The sequence below is a fragment of the Henckelia pumila genome, chromosome 4 (assembly GCF_033568475.1).
Source record: "Henckelia pumila isolate YLH828 chromosome 4, ASM3356847v2, whole genome shotgun sequence".
In the NCBI taxonomy this organism is placed as follows: domain Eukaryota; kingdom Viridiplantae; phylum Streptophyta; class Magnoliopsida; order Lamiales; family Gesneriaceae; genus Henckelia; species Henckelia pumila.
This window is the reverse complement of record NC_133123.1, coordinates 222,643,138-222,661,593: the sequence shown is the minus strand read 5'-3', so window position 1 is coordinate 222,661,593 and position 18,456 is coordinate 222,643,138. Positions and strand designations below refer to the sequence as shown.

At 35.4% G+C, this 18,456-nt stretch overlaps 1 protein-coding gene across 1 annotated transcript; it reads right to left on the bottom strand.

Moving 5' to 3' along the window:
- Positions 1 to 13,546: 13,546 nt before the first annotated feature.
- LOC140862802 (uncharacterized) lies at positions 13,547 to 14,569 on the bottom strand. The gene is made up of 2 exons (XM_073265842.1): positions 14,071 to 14,569; positions 13,547 to 13,992 (listed from the first exon to the last, which is right to left on the bottom strand). Exons 1-2 carry the CDS (start codon positions 14,567 to 14,569, stop codon positions 13,547 to 13,549), a joined length of 945 nt encoding a protein of 314 aa, XP_073121943.1.
- Between the last annotated feature and the right edge of the window lie 3,887 nt (positions 14,570 to 18,456).

The following is an 18,456-nucleotide window of genomic DNA, read 5'->3' as shown; positions in this document are numbered from 1 at the left end:
GTACGGAGATGCATAAAAGCTCAATATCATTCATTCAAACTCAACTCAAACAATTTTAATTCAATAAACTTCCAAAACTCAAAAATTCTCAAACCGACGGCATAACGACTAATAAACGGCCAACCAAAAATCAACAAGTATGACCTCGTATTTATTTAATAAGTTAATGAGGTGAATATAGGACATACATGTGCACTTTGGGTAGTCACTCAAATTTTGTGGCTAATAAGAACTTACCAACAAATAATGAAAGAGCTAACTACGGTACATATTTTAGTTAATAAGGTACAACCAAGCTTATGTTTAAGTACATCTAAGCCTGATATAGGTACAGATCGTGGTAAACCAAGCATATTTCAATAATTTCATGTCACAAGTACACTTGATGATTATACGTGGTACAAATTTTTGTATATCAAGTACATATAAGCGTGAATAAAGTACAGATCATGATTAACCAAGCACATTTCAAAACGTCATGTTCTTAGAAAAACGTAGATCATGATTATAGCACATGTGATCGATTTCTCTCTAATTACTTCATATGGAATGTTTTACTTGGAGAACACCAACTCCTTATCACATATATGGTGCATGTTCAAAATGAGATAGTAAAACCATTTGATATCTAATCAATAAAGTATCATTTACGTGAAATCACAAGTATGACCTCGGATTTATTTACTAAGTTGATGAGGTGAATATAGGACATACATGTGCACTTTGGGCAGTCACTCAAATTTTGTGGCTAATAAGAACTTACCAATAAATAATGAAAGAGCTAACTACGATACATATTTAAGTTAATAAGTTACAACCTGGCCTATGTTTAAGTACATCTAAGCCTGATATAGGTACAGATCGTGGTAAACCAAGCACATTTCAATAATGTCATGTCACAAGTACACTTGATGATTATAAGTGGTACAAATTTCTGTATATCAAGTACATATAAGCGTGAATACAGTACAGATCATGATAAACCAAGCACATTTCAAAACATCATGTCCTTAGAAGAACGTAGATCAAGATTATAGCACATGTGATTGATTTCTCGCTAATTACTTATATGGAATGTTTTACTTGGAGAACCCCAACTCCTTACCACATATATGATGCATGTTCAAAATGAGATAGTAAAACCATTTGAGATCTACTCAATAGAGTATCATTTACGTGAAATCACAAGTATGACCTTGGATTTATTTACTAAGTTAATGAGGTGAATATAGGACATACATATGAACATTGGGTAGTCACTCAAATTTTGTGGCTAATAAGAACTTACCAATAAATAATTAAAGAGCTAACTATGGTACATATTTAAGTTAATAAGGTAGAACCAAGCCTATGTTTAAGTACATCTAAGCCTGATATAGGCACAGATCGTGGTAAACCAAGCACATTTCAATAATGTCATGTCACAAGTACACTTAATGATTATACGTGGTACAAATTTCTGTATATCAAGTACATATAAGCGTGAATACAGTACAGATCGTGATAAACCAAGCACATTTCAAAACTTCATGTTCTTAGAAGAACATAGATCAAGATTATAGCACATGTGATCGATTTCTCGCTAATTACTGCATATGGAGTGTTTTACTTGGAGAACACCAACTCCTTACCACATATATGGTGCATGTTCAAAATGAGATAGTAAAACCATTTGATATCTACTCAATAGAGTATCATTTATGTGAAATCACAAGTATGACCTCGGATTTATTTACTAAGTTAATGAGGTGAATATAGGACATACATGTGAACCTTGGATAGTCACTCAAATTTTGTGGCTAATAAAAACTTACCAATAAATAATTAAAGAGCTAACTGCGGTACATATTTAAGTTAATAAGGTAGAACCAAGCCTTTGTTTAAGTACATCTAAGCCTGATATCGGTACAGATTGTGGTAAACCAAGCACATTTCAATAATGTCATGTCACAAGTACACTTGATGATTATACGTGGTACAAATTTCTGTATATCAAGTACATATAAGCGTGAATATAGTACAAATCGTGATAAACCAAGCACATTTCAAAACATCATATTTAGAAGAATGTAGATCAATATTATAGCACATGTGATCGATTTATCGCTAATTACTTAATATGAAATGTTTTACTTGGAGAACACGAACTCCTTACCACATATATGGTGCATGTTCAAAATGAGATAGTAAAACCATTTGATATCTACTCAATAGAGTATCTGTTACGTGAAATCACAAGTATGACCTCGGATTTATTTACTAAGTTAATGAGGTGAATATAGGACATACTTGTGCACTTTGGGTAGTCACTCAAATTTTGTTGCTAATAAGAACTTACCAATAAATAATGAAAGAGCTAACTTCGGCAAATATTTAAGTTAATAAGGTACAACCAAGTCTATGTTTAAGTACATCTAAGCCAGATATCGGTACAGATCGTGGTAAACCAAGCACATTTCAATAATGTCATGTCACATGTACACTTGATGATTATACGTGGTACAAATTTTTGTATATCAAGTACATATAAGCGTGAATACAGTACAGATCGTGATAAACCAAGCACATTTCAAAACCTTCTCAGATAGTAAATAAAGTCATATATGTATAGATCTTGGTAAACTAACGGAAAAAGCTCACTTCTGGCTACTTTTTTGAGACGACAGCCGAAGCTGTGTATAAAGATGTCGTGTTTATAAATGAAACCTCGAAAATTATACCTTATTGTAGTGTATGATGTACCATATGTGTAGATTTAGTGTACCTGATTTCTTAGTATATGTAATGATTTTCAGTAAAAAAAATTACTTGTGTTGGTCATTTATCAAACTATCCATGTGCACAAAAAATAAAAACCATCATCTGTGTTAATGTATCCAATAACACCAAATAACAACACCATCAAGATTAAACTTCAACAATAACAAGAATATCAATAAGTTGTGTACAATACAAACACAAGAACCATCTAGGCAAATCTCAACCATAAATCACTAAAAGTCCAACAAGTTCGGACTAAAATGTTTTAGAGCTGAAAACATTAAACTAAAACTAAACCACAAATCCACCACTAGAACGTGTTTTCTTCCTAGCAGGCAAGTCCACGATCAATTGCCCTTCCTCTGTCCTCTTTCTCCTGCGGAAGTGTAAAAAAATTAATTAATTATCAATATTTCATAAAAATCATATATAACAAGAAAGGATGTCAACAACTAAATCATTATAAGTACATTAAATATTGAGATATTATTTCAGTTAACCATAAAAACCTATTCGATGGCTTCTTTGCAACTACGTCTGTTGTGCCCTGGCTTATGACAATGGCCACACTTTGACAAACGTGTTTCAACTTGAGACGGAATCCTCTTAGTCCTCCTATGACCTGGTTGACTTCGTATATCCGGAGCATTGATTATAGATCCTTCATCATTGTTGGTCTCGTACATGTCAAATGTCGGTATGTGATTGATAATTCCTTTATATGCTTGACGATACATTTCAATATGGAAATACAGATCACAAAAAGCATATAGCAACATCGACTTTGATTTAATAGTTGCACAAGCATTAATTTCACGGAAGCATATTAATCTGCCAAGATCTGCATGAACAAGTCCATTCATTCAAATAAACCGCAAAGGATTTATCACCATCAACTACCTCAAATTTCGAACCACATGATCTGTGAATACTCAAGTTTCGGGATTCAATATATGTGTGAAAGAGTGGGTGCCCGGTGAGCCAACTTGTGGCTAAGGGCTTTGATGACTCTATGTATAAACAATCTTTTGTTTAATATAATTTACACTTTTATAAAGGCTTTTACTTTATCTTTTATCATATTATTATGTTGTGACATACTATAAGATGTTTAGATGAAGACCTTGAATATACTATAGTGTATGTAAGATGTGGTGGCACATGGGGATGGCTATCATGAAACACATCTTATAGTCACTGTATATTCTAAACAGTTCCTAGTCGATTGAGCCGTCCGTTAATAAGGATAAGGATCGCTCGAGATTGAGACTAGCATTTGCGATGCCGAGTACCACGTTTCATTGGTATGGAACATAGATATTTTCAAAGCATGCAAATGGATATTCATACGATGAATGATCGAACTACCATATCCGGACTTTCCAAGTGGTTATCACTTATCGAGTGGATAAAGTCCACGGTTTTGGTTGTACACCATTAGTCCTTACTACTTGAAACATCATTGAGACTCTATATGCTAGTACTGTGCTTTGACTCGTTTACCGACTCTATTGGGGTCATGAGGTGTCGGGATTGGGTACAGTTATGACACATATAGGAGTCGATGCTTTGTTGTCAAGGATTCACCACATACTTGATAGTGTGGATATCCTATGCAATCTGAGGAGATATTAGTGTGACGAATATCTGGCCAGAGTACATGATGTGTTTTAAGAAATGGTTTCTTAGTAGCACATGCGATGTCACTATTTGATCTTCAATATGCATTGCATAGTTATCGAATCTCGAACGACTCTCGATTTACCAATGGTTGTTGATTCGATCGGGATATTTGGATGAAGGGACCGTACTGTACGCTAACCAAAATCTATTGGTTCTTGCAGGCACTATCAGTGATACCTAGGGAATCATGGGGCGATGTTGCTAGGCGCTCTTACCATGATTCGATGGGCAAGTCGGAAATTGTTGTTCCGAGTCACAAAGAGTTGTGAGCCCACGGCTAGCTGTATCCCTGAACCATTGAGGGTCACACAAGTAATGGATTTTTAATCCCCGTTGAGATAGTTAAATTTAAAGAGTTAAATTTAATGAACAAAGAAGTGGGACTTCTTATTTAAGAGTAGAGGAGTAAGATTTCCTAAAATGACATAGGGATGGGCGTTTTTGGAAACCACTGAATTCGGATTCAAAAAATTTATCTTGACTCTAAAAGATGCAGAAATGGTTTCTGTGAACATTGGTGAAATTGGTTTATCAATCTGAGTCACGATGAATTTTATATTAATTTTTGAACATGCAAGCTTTGCTTGTCAGGCTTGAACTTATGACTAATGGGCCCTAAGCTGTTAGCAGCCCACATTATAAATAAGTTATTGCAGTATAGAAATTAAACAACAGAGGTCACAAAATATTATCGAAAACCCTGGTTTTTCTAACAGTGGCCGCCGCCCCCTCCCTCTCTGTTTTGAAAATTCCAGCCTGTGAATTTTGAATTTTCAGTCTGGTTTAACGGATCAAATTCGTTAATTCTCTTCGTAGAAACTTCTGATAGATTTTCTAGTGCAATCTATCAGAGGGATTAAATTTCCGTTCGTGGACCTGATTGAAGAATTGTTCGTCCATCAGTTCCTGGGATATACAACAAGAGCAGAGTAATCTGTTGGTGTCCATAATCTCGATTCGAGATTGGAGGTAAAAATTTAATTGTTATTTAATTTTTACACGCACAATTTAATCGTAAAGTTTTGATACCTATTATGGAATCGTTCCATATAAAATTTTAAAACTTCCGCTGCACCGGGTATCAATTCTGATTGATCTGATCACCGTTCTCCAACAGTGGTATCAGAGACAGGTTGCTCAGATCAAGCGATTAAATTAATCGATTGTACAAAAATTTTTTAAGCCTCGGTTTTTGAAACAAAATAAATTTTTTAAAATAAATTTTTTTTTTTTCGGGCAAAACACGGGCAGCGATTGGATCGCTGCCTTGGGGGGGGGGGGGGGGCCGCGAGGGTCGCTGCCGATCGCTGCCCGGCCCGAGACCCTTTGGGGCGCGGGCAGCCCGGGAAAATTAATTTTTATTTTTAAATTAAAATTTTAATATGTTAAAATTCTATTTTTAGTCCGATCAAAAATTGTTTTGATTGGTCCACGAGGCGTCGGATCGAATTGTTCGAGTCCAAAAATTTTAAAATTGATTTTTGGATAAATTTGAATTTTTGGAAAATTTATAGATTTTATCCGTTAAATCAGATTTTATGAAATTAATTATTTTTGGTACAATTGATGATAAGATATGATCTTATGGAAATATTGAATAAAATATGATTTTATGTATAAAATTGGATTTTATATGTAAAATATGATTTTATTTGATAAAAAGATAAAATATGATTTTGTATGTAAAATAAGATTTTATATATGGAATATGATTTTATCCTTTTAATTTAAATTGCCATTGCATGTTATCCAATAAATTAATTTTGAATTAAATATTATTGGATAAGGATGATCGATTGCCATGACCAATTTTGTAGGTGTATGTTAGGAATTTACATTTATTTTTATTGTTGTTGGATTTATTAATGGGCCTGGTTTATGGCCCAATATGAATTGTCATATGTAATAAAAGTGGGCCTGGTTTATGGCCCGTTACCACCCCTTGAAATGTATCCCCTACTTGTCATAGTTATTTATTGTAAATACATTAGACTTAGTGGGAGATGAAGATTTGAAGACAGAGGTGGGCCCATCAGACAATAAAGACTGAAGAAATGTAAATTGAAAGCTCAATGTAATAGGATTGCATTGCATACCTGCATATTACCTAGGATTGGACTTAGACTCGTGATTGGCAACCACGGGTCGATTAGAAATGGAATCGATCATCCTATATAATATATGATATTATCGTTGTATGCATGTTTTAGACTAAATTGTATGAATCCCGCAAGCATACAAATTTTAAATGATGAGACAAATTTTCAAAAATTAAAATGCCTCATTTTAAATATGATTTAAAATTGATATCAAGATAAATAAAGGAAATTTAAAATTGTTTAAATGTTTCTACCTTCCATCAACGATCAATGTATGAGATGCTACCCGCGGATACGGTCCGGCTCATATTATTGGGGGGGCCCGTTCGTCGGAAAGCTGTACATTGGATCGACACATGTTGTAAGTTGGGTGGAACTCCCATGGGATCGGCTCATATTATTGGGGGATCCACATGGCGACCGTCCATCACAACTTAATATTGATGGGTCATCTTGACATGTCACAATAAACGGCGTCATATTATTGGGCCCTTATTGGACATGAGGTAAAAACGTGGAGGTTGCTTTGGAAGCAATTGGGCTCTACCTTTTGAAAATTATGGTTGGCTGATATTATTCGGGACCATAGTTTGTCAATTGGACTCCATGTTCCCACTAAGGAAAACAGTTTCCCGTTTTCACTAGAGGGTAGTGAAATCGTTAAAATAGTGGGAGTGAGATTCATAAAATAAATTTCGCCTATTTTATGTCTTAGTAAATTAATTAAACAATCACTGATAATTGTCTGTTTCTTTTCAGTATTTCATAAAGATGAATTCGCGCAATCCACTATTCTCTATTCTCGAACAAAATAAACTGACTGGCGCAAACTAATGGAATGGTTCCGTAAGTTGAAGATTGTCTTAACCTCGGAGAAGATACTCTACGTGTTAGAAAAATCTCCTCCAAAGGAAGCACCAGCTGACATAAGTCCGGAAGAGTTGGCCAAACTTGATACATGGTGGGACCATGATATCAAGGCCAAATGCTATATGCAAGCCTCGATGTCTGATGAACTCCAGAGGCGATTTGAGGACACAGTGAATGCTGCTGACATTCACGTACAACTCAAGGAACTTTTTGGGGCTCAATCGAGAGCTGAAAGGTTCGCTACTATAAAAGAGCTAATGACGTGTTGCATGCGTCAAGGGACTTCGGTCCGTGATCATGGGGTACGAGTGATTTGGCTCATACAGAAGTTGGTAACGCTTGATTTGGTGTTGGAGCATGAACTCAACGTGGACTTATTACTTCTCTCTCTTCCTTCTTCGTTTGACGGATTTGTGATGAATTTCAATATGAACAAGATAGAGGCCTCCCTTGAAGAGATGGTCAATATGCTTGTAACATATGAAGCCACTTTAAAGAAGGATAAACCGGTTCTCTTGGTGGGCTCCTCTTCATCTGCTAAGAAGGGGCCAAGTACAAAGGGTAAGAAACGTTCTGCCCCACCCAAGAAAACCGGACCCGAGAAGAAGAACAAGACAAAGGCTTTAAACATGAAAAAGTCCAAGGATGTTTGCCATTACTGCAAGAAACCCGGTCATTGAAAACGTAACTGCAAGGAATATCTAGAGCAGTTGCGAACTACGAAGGGTATGTTCTATATTGAAATAAATGTTTCACTTAATACTACTTCTTGGGTATTGGATACCGGATGTGGATCTCATATTTGCAATGATTTGCAGGTGATGACAAGAAGTCGCAAGCTTAGAATGGGTGAGACCCAGCTGAGGCTCCGAAATGGTTCTAGAGTTGAAGCCAAAGCTGTGGGAGACGTTTATTTAATTTTGCAGAACGATTTTAAGTTACTTTTGAGAGATGTTTTATTTGTTCCAGATTTGATTAAAAACATTATTTCTGTTTCTATGCTTGATAGAGATGGTTTTTCTTGCAATTTTGTGAATGGGATTTGCAATATTTACAAGAATAAATGTTTGATTGGAAATGGACAACTTGAAAACGATCTATATAACTTAAAATTAAAAGACGTTCCAATAAATTATGTTGATAAACCGGTAACAACAAACAAAAGAAAAATCGATAGTCAAAACCCCGCAAATCTTTGGCATGCTAGGCTAGGTCATATTTCCTCAAGGAGGATGAACAAGCTAGTGGGAGAGGACATGTTTGATATGTCTGATATTAACTCTCTACCTACTTGTGAGTCCTACCTGAAAGGAAAAATGACTAAATCTCCTTTTAAGGGGAAACCTGAGCGTAGTCAAAATCTGTTGGATTTGATCCATACAGATGTTTGTGGTCCATTTAGAATTGGTACTCAATTTGGCCACACCTACTTCATTACCTTTACTGATGATAATTCAAGGTATGGGTATTTATATTTAATGAAATATAAGTCTGAAGCATTTGAAAAGTTCAAAGAATTCAAGGCTGAAGTAGAAAACAAGCTAGGTAAAAGTATTAAAGCACTTCGATCGGATCGAGGTGGAGAATACTTAAGTACCGAGTTTTTGGACTATCTGAAAGAGAATGGGATTCTCTCTCAGTGGACTCCTCCTATGACACCTCAGCTGAATGGTGTATCGGAGCGTCGTAATCGAACTTTGTTGGACATGGTTCGATCCATGATGAGCTTCACTGAGCTTCCACCTTCGTTTTGGGGCTATGCGCTTGAAACGGCGGTATTGTTGTTGAACAAAGTCCACACCAAAGCAGTGGACAAAACACCATACGAGTTATGGAATGGCAAAGCTCCTAAGTATTCGTACTTGAGGATTTGGGGATGTCCTGCTTACGTGAAGCAGACAGTGGGAGATAAGTTGGATAGTCGATCCACCTTATGTTATTTTGTAGGGTATCCGAAGAATTCAATCGGATATTATTTCTATCATCCTGCTGAAACAAAGGTGTTTGTTTCAAGGAATGCCACCTTCTTGGAGAAGGAGTTCTTATTGGATAAGAAAGGCGAGATGATGGAACTCGAAGAAATTCGAGAAGAACCAGAAATACAAAATGATGATCCTACACCTCAGGAACCAATGATGGACATGCCTATACCTAGAAGATCCGAGAGGACTTCTAGACCTCCTATTCGATATGGTCTTCTTCTTGAAGGGGATCAAGATGAACCCGATGTTGGATGTGATCCAAGAAACTTCAAGGAAGCAATTTCTGATGCGGATTCAAATTTATGGCTTGAAGCTATGCACTCGGAAATAGATTCGATGCATACAAACCAAGTTTGGTCTTTAGTAGATCCTCCCGATGGAATTGTTCCAATAGGGTGTAAATGGATCTACAAGAGAAAGCTTGGGCCTGATGGTAAGGTATTGACCTACAAGGCACGTTGGTGGCGAAAGGTTACACTCAAAGACAAGGAGTTGACTATGATGAAACCTTTTCACCAGTTGCAATGTTCAAGTCCATAAGATTCCTTATTGCCATAGCTGCTTGGTATGACTATGAGATATGGCAAATGGATGTGAAGACTGCATTTCTTAATGGAAACATTAAGGAAGAGATCTATATGACGCAGCCTCAGGGATACACATCCATGGGAAGCGAGCATAAGGTATGCAAGCTTCAGAGATCAATCTATGGTCTCAAACAAGCATCAAGAAGTTGGAACCAGAAATTTGATGAAACAATAAAAGATTTTGGTTTCATCAAGAACCCGGAGGAACCGTGCGTGTACAAGAAAGTAGTTAAGGATGCTGTGACATTCTTAGTACTTTATGTTGATGACATCCTACTCATTGGGAATGACGTAGGGATGTTGCAGTCAACAAAGATATGGTTATCAGGTAGATTCTCGATGAAGGATTTGGGTGAGGCATCCTATATTCTAGGGATACAGATCTATAGAGATAGATCTAAGAGAATGATAGGACTCACTCAAGCATCCTACATCGACACCATATTGAAAAGGTTTTCAATGGATGGGTCCAAGAGAGGACATCTACCTATGTGTCATGGAGTTTCTCTATCCAAGTCTATGTGTCCCAAGACTGATGAAGAGATAGAGAAAATGACACATGTACCATATGCGTCAGCCATTAGTAGTATCATGTATGGGATGATATCTACCAGACCGGATGTAGCATTTGCTCTGAGTGTCACGAGCAGATATCAAGCTAATCCCGGTCAAATGCATTGGAAAGCCGTGAAGAACATTCTTAAGTACTTACGAAGGACTAAGAATATGTTCATGGTATATGGAGGAAGAGAACTGAAATTGGAAGGCTATACCGACTCTAGCTTCCAAAGTGACGTGGATGACTCGAAGTCAACCTCTGGATTTGTGTTCATGCTCAATGGCGGTGCTGTCTCTTGGAAGAGTTCCAAGCAGGACACCACAGCGGATTCCACCACTGAGGCAGAATACATTGCAACATCAGCTGCTGCTAAAGAGGCCGTTTGGATGAGGAATTTCGTCCAAGAGTTGGGCGTTATTCCTGAAGTTGTTGGTCCAGTCCCGGTGTACTGTGACAACACGGGTGCCGTTGCTCAGGCAAAGGAACCAAGGTCTCATCAAAGATCCAAACACGTACTAAGGAAATACCACATCATCCGGGAGATCGTGGAAAGAGGAGACATCACTGTCGAGAGAGTGGCCTCTGCAGACAATATCGCTGATCCACTTACTAAGCCCTTACCAGGACCATTATTTGACAAACATCGCGAAGCAATGGGACTGCGTAGTATGACTAGTTGGCTATAGGGCAAGTGGGAGATTGAAGAGTGGGTGCCCGGTGAGCCAACTTGTGGCTAAGGGCTTTGATGACTCTATGTATAAAAAATCTTTTGTTTAATATAATTTACACTTTTATAAAGGCGTTTACTTTATCTTTTATCATATTATTATGTTGTGACATACTATAAGATGTTTAGATGAAGACCTTGAATATACTATAGTGTATGTAAGATGTGGTGGCACATGGGGATGGCTATCATGAAACACATCTTATAGTCACTGTATATTCTAAACAGTTCCTAGTCGATTGAGCCGTCCGTTAATAAGGATAAGGATCGCTCGAAATTGAGACTAGCATTTGCGATGCCGAGTACCACGTTTCATTGGTATGGAACATAGAGATGTTCAAAGCATGCAAATGGATATTCATACGATGAATGATCGAACTACCCTATCCGGACTTTCCAAGTGGTTATCACTTATCGAGTGGATAAAGTCCGCGGTTTTGGTTGTACACCATTAGTCCTTACTACTTGAAACATCATTGAGACTCTATATGCTAGTACTGTGCTTTGACTCATTTACCGACTCTATTGGGGTCATCAGGTGTCGGGATTAGGTACAGTTACGACATATATAGGAGTCGATGCTTTGTTGTCAAGGATTCACCACATACTTGATAGTGTGGATATCCTATGCAATCTGAGGAGATATTAGTGTGACGAATCTCTGGCCAGAGTACATGATGTGTTTTAAGAAATGGTTTCTTAGTAGCACATGCGATGTCACTATTTGATCTTCAATATGCATTGCATAGTTATCGAATCTCGAACGACTCTCGATTTACCAATGGTTGTTGATTCGATCGGGATATTTGGATGAAGGGACCGTACTGTACGCTAACCAAAATCTATTGGTTCTTGCAGGCACTATCAGTGATACCTAGGGAATCATGGGGCGATGTTGATAGGCGCTCTTACCATGATTCGATGGGCAAGTCGGAAATTGTTGTTCCGAGTCATAAGGAGTTGTGAGCCCACGGCTAGCTGTATCCCTGAACCATTGAGGGTCACACAAGTAATGGATTTTTAATCCCCGTTGAGATAGTTAAATTTAAAGAGTTAAATTTAATGAACAAAGAAGTGGGACTTCTTATTTAAGAGTAGAGGAGTAAGATTTCCTAAAATGACATAGGGATGGGAATTTTTGAAAACCACTGAATTCGGATTCAGAAAATTTATCTTGACTCTAAAAGATGCAGAAATGGTTTCTGTGAACATTGATGAAATTGGTTTATCAATCTGAGTCACGGTGAATTTTATATTAATTTCTGAACATGCGGGCTTTGCTTGTCAGGCTTGAACTTATGACTAATGGGCCCTAAGCTGTTAGCAGCCCACATTATAAATAAGTTATTGCAGTACAGAAATTAAACAACAGAGGTCACAAAATATTTTCGAAAACCCTGGTTTTTCTAACAGTGGCCGCCGCCCCCTCCCTCTCTGTTCTGAAAATTCCAGCCTGTGAATTTTGAATTTGTAGTCTGGTTTAACGGATCAAATTCGTTAATTCTCTTCGTAGAAACTTTTGATAGATTTTCTAGTGCAATCTATCAGAGGGATTAAATTTCCTTTCGTGGACCTGATTGAAGAATTGTTCGTCAATCAGTTCCTGGGATATACAACAAGAGCAGAGTAATCTGTTGGTGTCCATAATCTCGATTCGAGATTGGAGGTAAAAATTTAATTGTTATTTAATTTTTACACGCACAATTTAATCGTAAAGTTTTGATACCTATTATGGAATCGTTCCATATAAAATTTTAAAACTTCCGCTGCACCGGGTATCAATTCTGATTGATCTGATCACCGTTCTCCAACAATGTGCTGGCTAGAGCCTTCTCTTTCTTCGGGATTAATTCGTGAACCATGACTGATGTTGTTTCACGTTGTCTGTGCATCATGTTCATGATTTGCACACGTACATGATCCACCATAGAAACAATAGGAAGATGAAGAGCTGATTTAACTCAGTTTTTCCAACATTCGGCAATGTTATTATTCATAAAACATCATCGTCTTACCGAAAATAAAGAATTGGCCCAACTTTGTGGATCAGAACTTGTGATAAAAGTACTAGCAAGAGGCATGGATTCCAAAAATGTTATTAATGTGTCGTGTAAACCCTTATTGTGAAGGGGCATATGCAGTTTTTTTTAACACAGATGACCAATGTTTTTTGTTGTGTAGTGGATAACTTCGCAACACCTTCAATGACAAGAAAATTAACACATTTATATGACCATCAATAAATAATACTATTTATAGATTTCAAATAATAAAATAAACTATTTACTAACCTGCTTCACAAAATTATCCACCAAGTGCCTCAAACAAAAAGCATGGTGAATTCCCGAAAATAATAGCTTAACATCCTTGATAATACTGGGGTGTCTATCCGACAAAAAAGTGAACTTTTCAAATACCATGATTTGTTGCAAAACAAGGACACCTCTCAAATGAAAACAAAACCATTCCCAATTCGAATCATTCTCAGCATCCACTACAGAGTATGCCAATGTAAAAAGATCATCATTGGCATTCTTTGCCACTACAAGTAGGATACTACCTTTATATTTGTTCTTAATATGAGTTCCATAGAGAAAAATCATTGGTCTACAACATGTAGCAAAACCAACTGCATATGCATTAAAACAAATGAATAACCGTTTGAATTTATTAGTTACTACATCAATCTCACAATCCGCCACACTGCCAGGATTTGTTTCTCTAACTGCACGGCAATATCATCTCAATTTATCATAACACCCCTTATCTGTGCAATGGAGATCATGCATAGCTAATTCCTTGCCCTTCCAAGCCTTGTGATACTCTAAATCTACTCCATAATCTCTGTGTATATCTTTCACCATTGTACAGGGACGGTAAGATGGCTCTCCCCTCAATTTATCCTTCATAAAATTTGCAACCCAAGCCGAATCAGCTCTTGGATGTCCTCTACCAGATAAATTTTCCTCTCCACAAGTGTGTTGTAAATTGCATTTTCTGATCCCAAATAGATTGTCTGCTTTATGTCTAGATGCATAAACTCGCCACTTGCAGTTATGTTCAGTACAAACAACAATAATCTTATCTTTATCATTTTTGGCATACAAAAATGAGCGTCTAATAGCAACCGAATATTTTTTCATATAAATTCTAAATTCTGCATCATCTTTGAATGTTTGGCCCATCCCACGGATGCAATGAAACAAAGAATCAATGGAATTTTGTAGGGGGGCCTCTACAAGCTTGTTATCACTTCTGGATTGTCTGTCGTTTTCATCGTCCCTTATGAATTTCACAACCATAACTTCAGAATTACTTTCAGGATGAATCAGCATAAAAAATCACCAGAAAACTATAACTAAGTACAAAAACAAAATCACACTTTTAGGCTCTATCTATACATAAAGATAACAAATAACTTACCGAAGTAAACAGTAAAGACAGTGCCAAACAAAAAAAAGGGAACGAGTGAATTATACCTTTCCGTATTTAAGCATCCTATAGTCTGATCTTTTTTTTTCAGCCCTTAATTCAATCATAGTCAGCCTCATACACATGTGAAGATGTATCATATTACGAACATTAATTTAACGTACATCTTGTACTGTGGAGCTATGTATTGTAATGACATAGATTGAGGATTAATTTTTTCATATTTTCTTAACAAACTCTGAAATAAATCATCCAAACTAGATCCGATCATAATCAAAATCACAAACAATTTTTCATTATATTTGTAGCAACCCAAAAATTCAAGGTTGGAAGAAGACCCTACTCTAGATTCCATTGTACAAAAATAAAGGTTGTTTTCAATCAATAAAAATTCTCGCATATGATATATGTAGAACTATAACTCATTTAAAGTTGAAATAAGAAAGATTTCATATTTCAATAGCACAAATCAAACAGAATTTCACATACAAGCATTTTAATCAAAGAACAATATAATAAATCATAAATATAACCTCAAATTTATTTCGAAAAATGTCAATCTAAACCAAATGTTATTATTTTATACCTAGAATTTTTTGTGCAACATTGGATTCAGAGTTTTATGAAAAGCATATAAAATAGAACCATGGATTCGTGCATCTAAAAAATACAAAAAATAAAGATAACATTACAAAATATTAGAAGCCAAAAATAATTGGTGAGTGGATCGCACAACAATTTCATCTTCTTCAGATAAAGAAAAGTCGGCAGATAGATGTGTAAAAAAGATTGAGTTTACAATTATTTTTTTTAAATCCACAAAAAAAAAAAGAAACGTTGCACTTCAATATTCATGCACTAGTATCATCAATGTTGAAAAATTAAAATATTCACTTACTTCAACTAGAAGAAGTGCAATATTGGCTACAACATAATATCATTTCAAAACCTATACATAAAATACAGAAACAAGACCCAACTTTATATAACAACTAAAAGCATGAATCTATTTATAAAATTTGAGAATTTCTATTGTAGCTCATACAATCAATTTGAACAATCATTGAATAACAAATTCTTGCGAGCTACAACCAATAAGAAAAACTTTGAATCACCAAGTTATCATGTCCTGATAAATTCCCAAACCACAATGGCAATTAAAAATTTCTTTATAGCAACTAAAAATCCAATATTTCAAGTAAAGGAAATAATAAATAAACAAAATGAAGACTTCTCATTCATAATTGATATTAATGGCATTATGTTTTCGGGTTTAAACCCTAATCAAAATCAAGTACCTCAATTTCACTTGAAATGAGTCTGAATAGCTCAAATCTAGACAAATTTGAAAAAAAAACATATAAAAGAAGATCAATCGATAGAAAATCTCAACGTTAACAGACACCTTAGAGGCAGTGATGGTCAACAAACAAATACAAAATACGAGCACTTGCACACAGCTTCGGTGAATATGGAAGAGCGAAGAATGGGGAAATATGAAGATGAAACGGTTAAGGCAGAAAAAAGAGCTTTTGGAGCCAACGAAGGTGAATATCACTTATGGCGGCTTTCGTCCATGGAATCCGAAAAGAGAATCAAACGAATGGTGAGACATTGGGAAGGCAGAAAATGGTAAATGAAAAGGGCAATATAGTTTGTTTGTGCAAATGGGGAGCTTGAACTAAGAAATGAATTATGTAAGGGAGTGAAGTAAAATAATTAATACAGACACAGGGACTGACGGATAAGTGTTGGTTTTGTTGAGGGATTTTAGTGCAATTCATTTACATAAAAAATTGAATATCATCATTAAACATGAATAATTTCCAATCAAAGATCTTTAATAGCGCCACCTCTCGACGATTGTACTAATGAACCCGATTTCTCAAATTATCTAGACTAATCCCTCCTAATACATATATTGTTTGGTTGAAGAATTTATAGGTTCACAACAGTTAGATACTTCATTTATCTAAAAAAAATATTCCATAATGCTCACCACAATTTCAAGATAACAATACACAAAATATAGATAACCAGCTAGAACGAAGCATTACCAAATTTGCGATCTTGGAATTTTAAAAAGGATATAAAAGAACAATTTCATTTTAAAGTTATTTTTCTGTATTTTCTGAGAAGATAAGATACATAAAAAAACTATTGTACTCACCACTTAGCTATACTCAAAGAATTGAAACCTTACAAAACAAGGAAAACCGTTCATAGATTTTAAAAGATAATTTCATTCTAAATGAAGAAATAATTCTGTTTTCTTGCTTAATCCAAAATAATATCTTCTAAACATTGATAAAATTAATTTAAAGAGTTTAAGGTCCTTAGCAGCAATAAATTCAATCAATTACTAAGAAATTCAGTAATTCATGCCCCAAACTGTAGTAGTACAAATGACCCAAATATGCAGATGATTTGAGCCTTTGAGGTATTAATTGCGTGTGGAACTTCAAAAATAAAAGAAATTATCAAAATTTATTAATTTTCACTCCAATTACCAAAATTTCCCTCAAACAACTTGTGTTGTACTAAAAGCAGAGAAATCCCTAAATACTTGCATTAATAGATGAAATGATAGAACTAACTCTACCATTTTTAAACAAATGCAAGGTTTAAAAGTCGAACACAAAGTCCAATGATACAAAATGATAAGTCAGAAATTATGGTTTCATCAACTACCAAAGAAGACATGTTGTGACAAGAATTTGAACCACCACCAGCGATAAACCAACAATAACCGCAAAAAATCAATCATGTGAAAAAAATTGAACAACTAGATGTAAACCAATAATTAACTATAGAAAATAAAACAAAATGCGACTAACGAACAAAAAATAAAACAAATTGATGAATCTTACTATTTTTCCAAGGTGACTCGTTACTTGCTTCAGTCTCTTCGTCGGTGGATTTGGTCGGTCGATGGGTTTCGGTGGTTGAGACCATAGGCTTTCTGGCGCTCGAGTGGGCGGAGGTGGTTAGGGCTTTAGTTTCTACAGGTGGGGGTTCAGAAGAAGTCAATGAAATATATATATATATATATATATATATATATATATATATATATATATATATATAGAGTTTTGATATTGTGAGCACCTATCATGTGCACTTATGTGTGCACCTGCTGATGTGACGTTCACCTATTGGATGTAGAGGATGTCACGTCAGCGGTGCACACGTAAGTGCACATCATGGGTGCTCACAATATCAAATCTGTATATATATATATATATCTATATAATATATATATAATATATATATTATATATATATATATATATATAGGTAAATATGTAAATTGATCTTTGTAGGGAGTAAGAAACAAGTACACGTGAGTGTCAGAGAGTGCTAATTAAAATTCACGGGTGTAGGGACTGACACTAAATCAAGTTTAGGATCAGGGATTGTTTTACAATTCGCTCATTTTTTTAATATAATAGTTTAGTAATTTCATGATTAGGTTGTTTATTTATCATTAATTTTAGTTTGAATGATTATATTTTCAAATATCAATCATGAGACTACATTATGAAAACTTGTTTATGATTATTGTATCATTTCATTTGATTTTCATAATTGATAATTCAAGTTTATGACTTTTATTATGAGGCTAGGTCATGAAAATCCCACTAAATATAATTTATAAAAAATAATAAATAGATATATTATATTGACAAAGTGTCACCACGTGTATCACACGTTCTTTTTACTAGTATATATATATATAATTTTTTAAGTCCTTATTT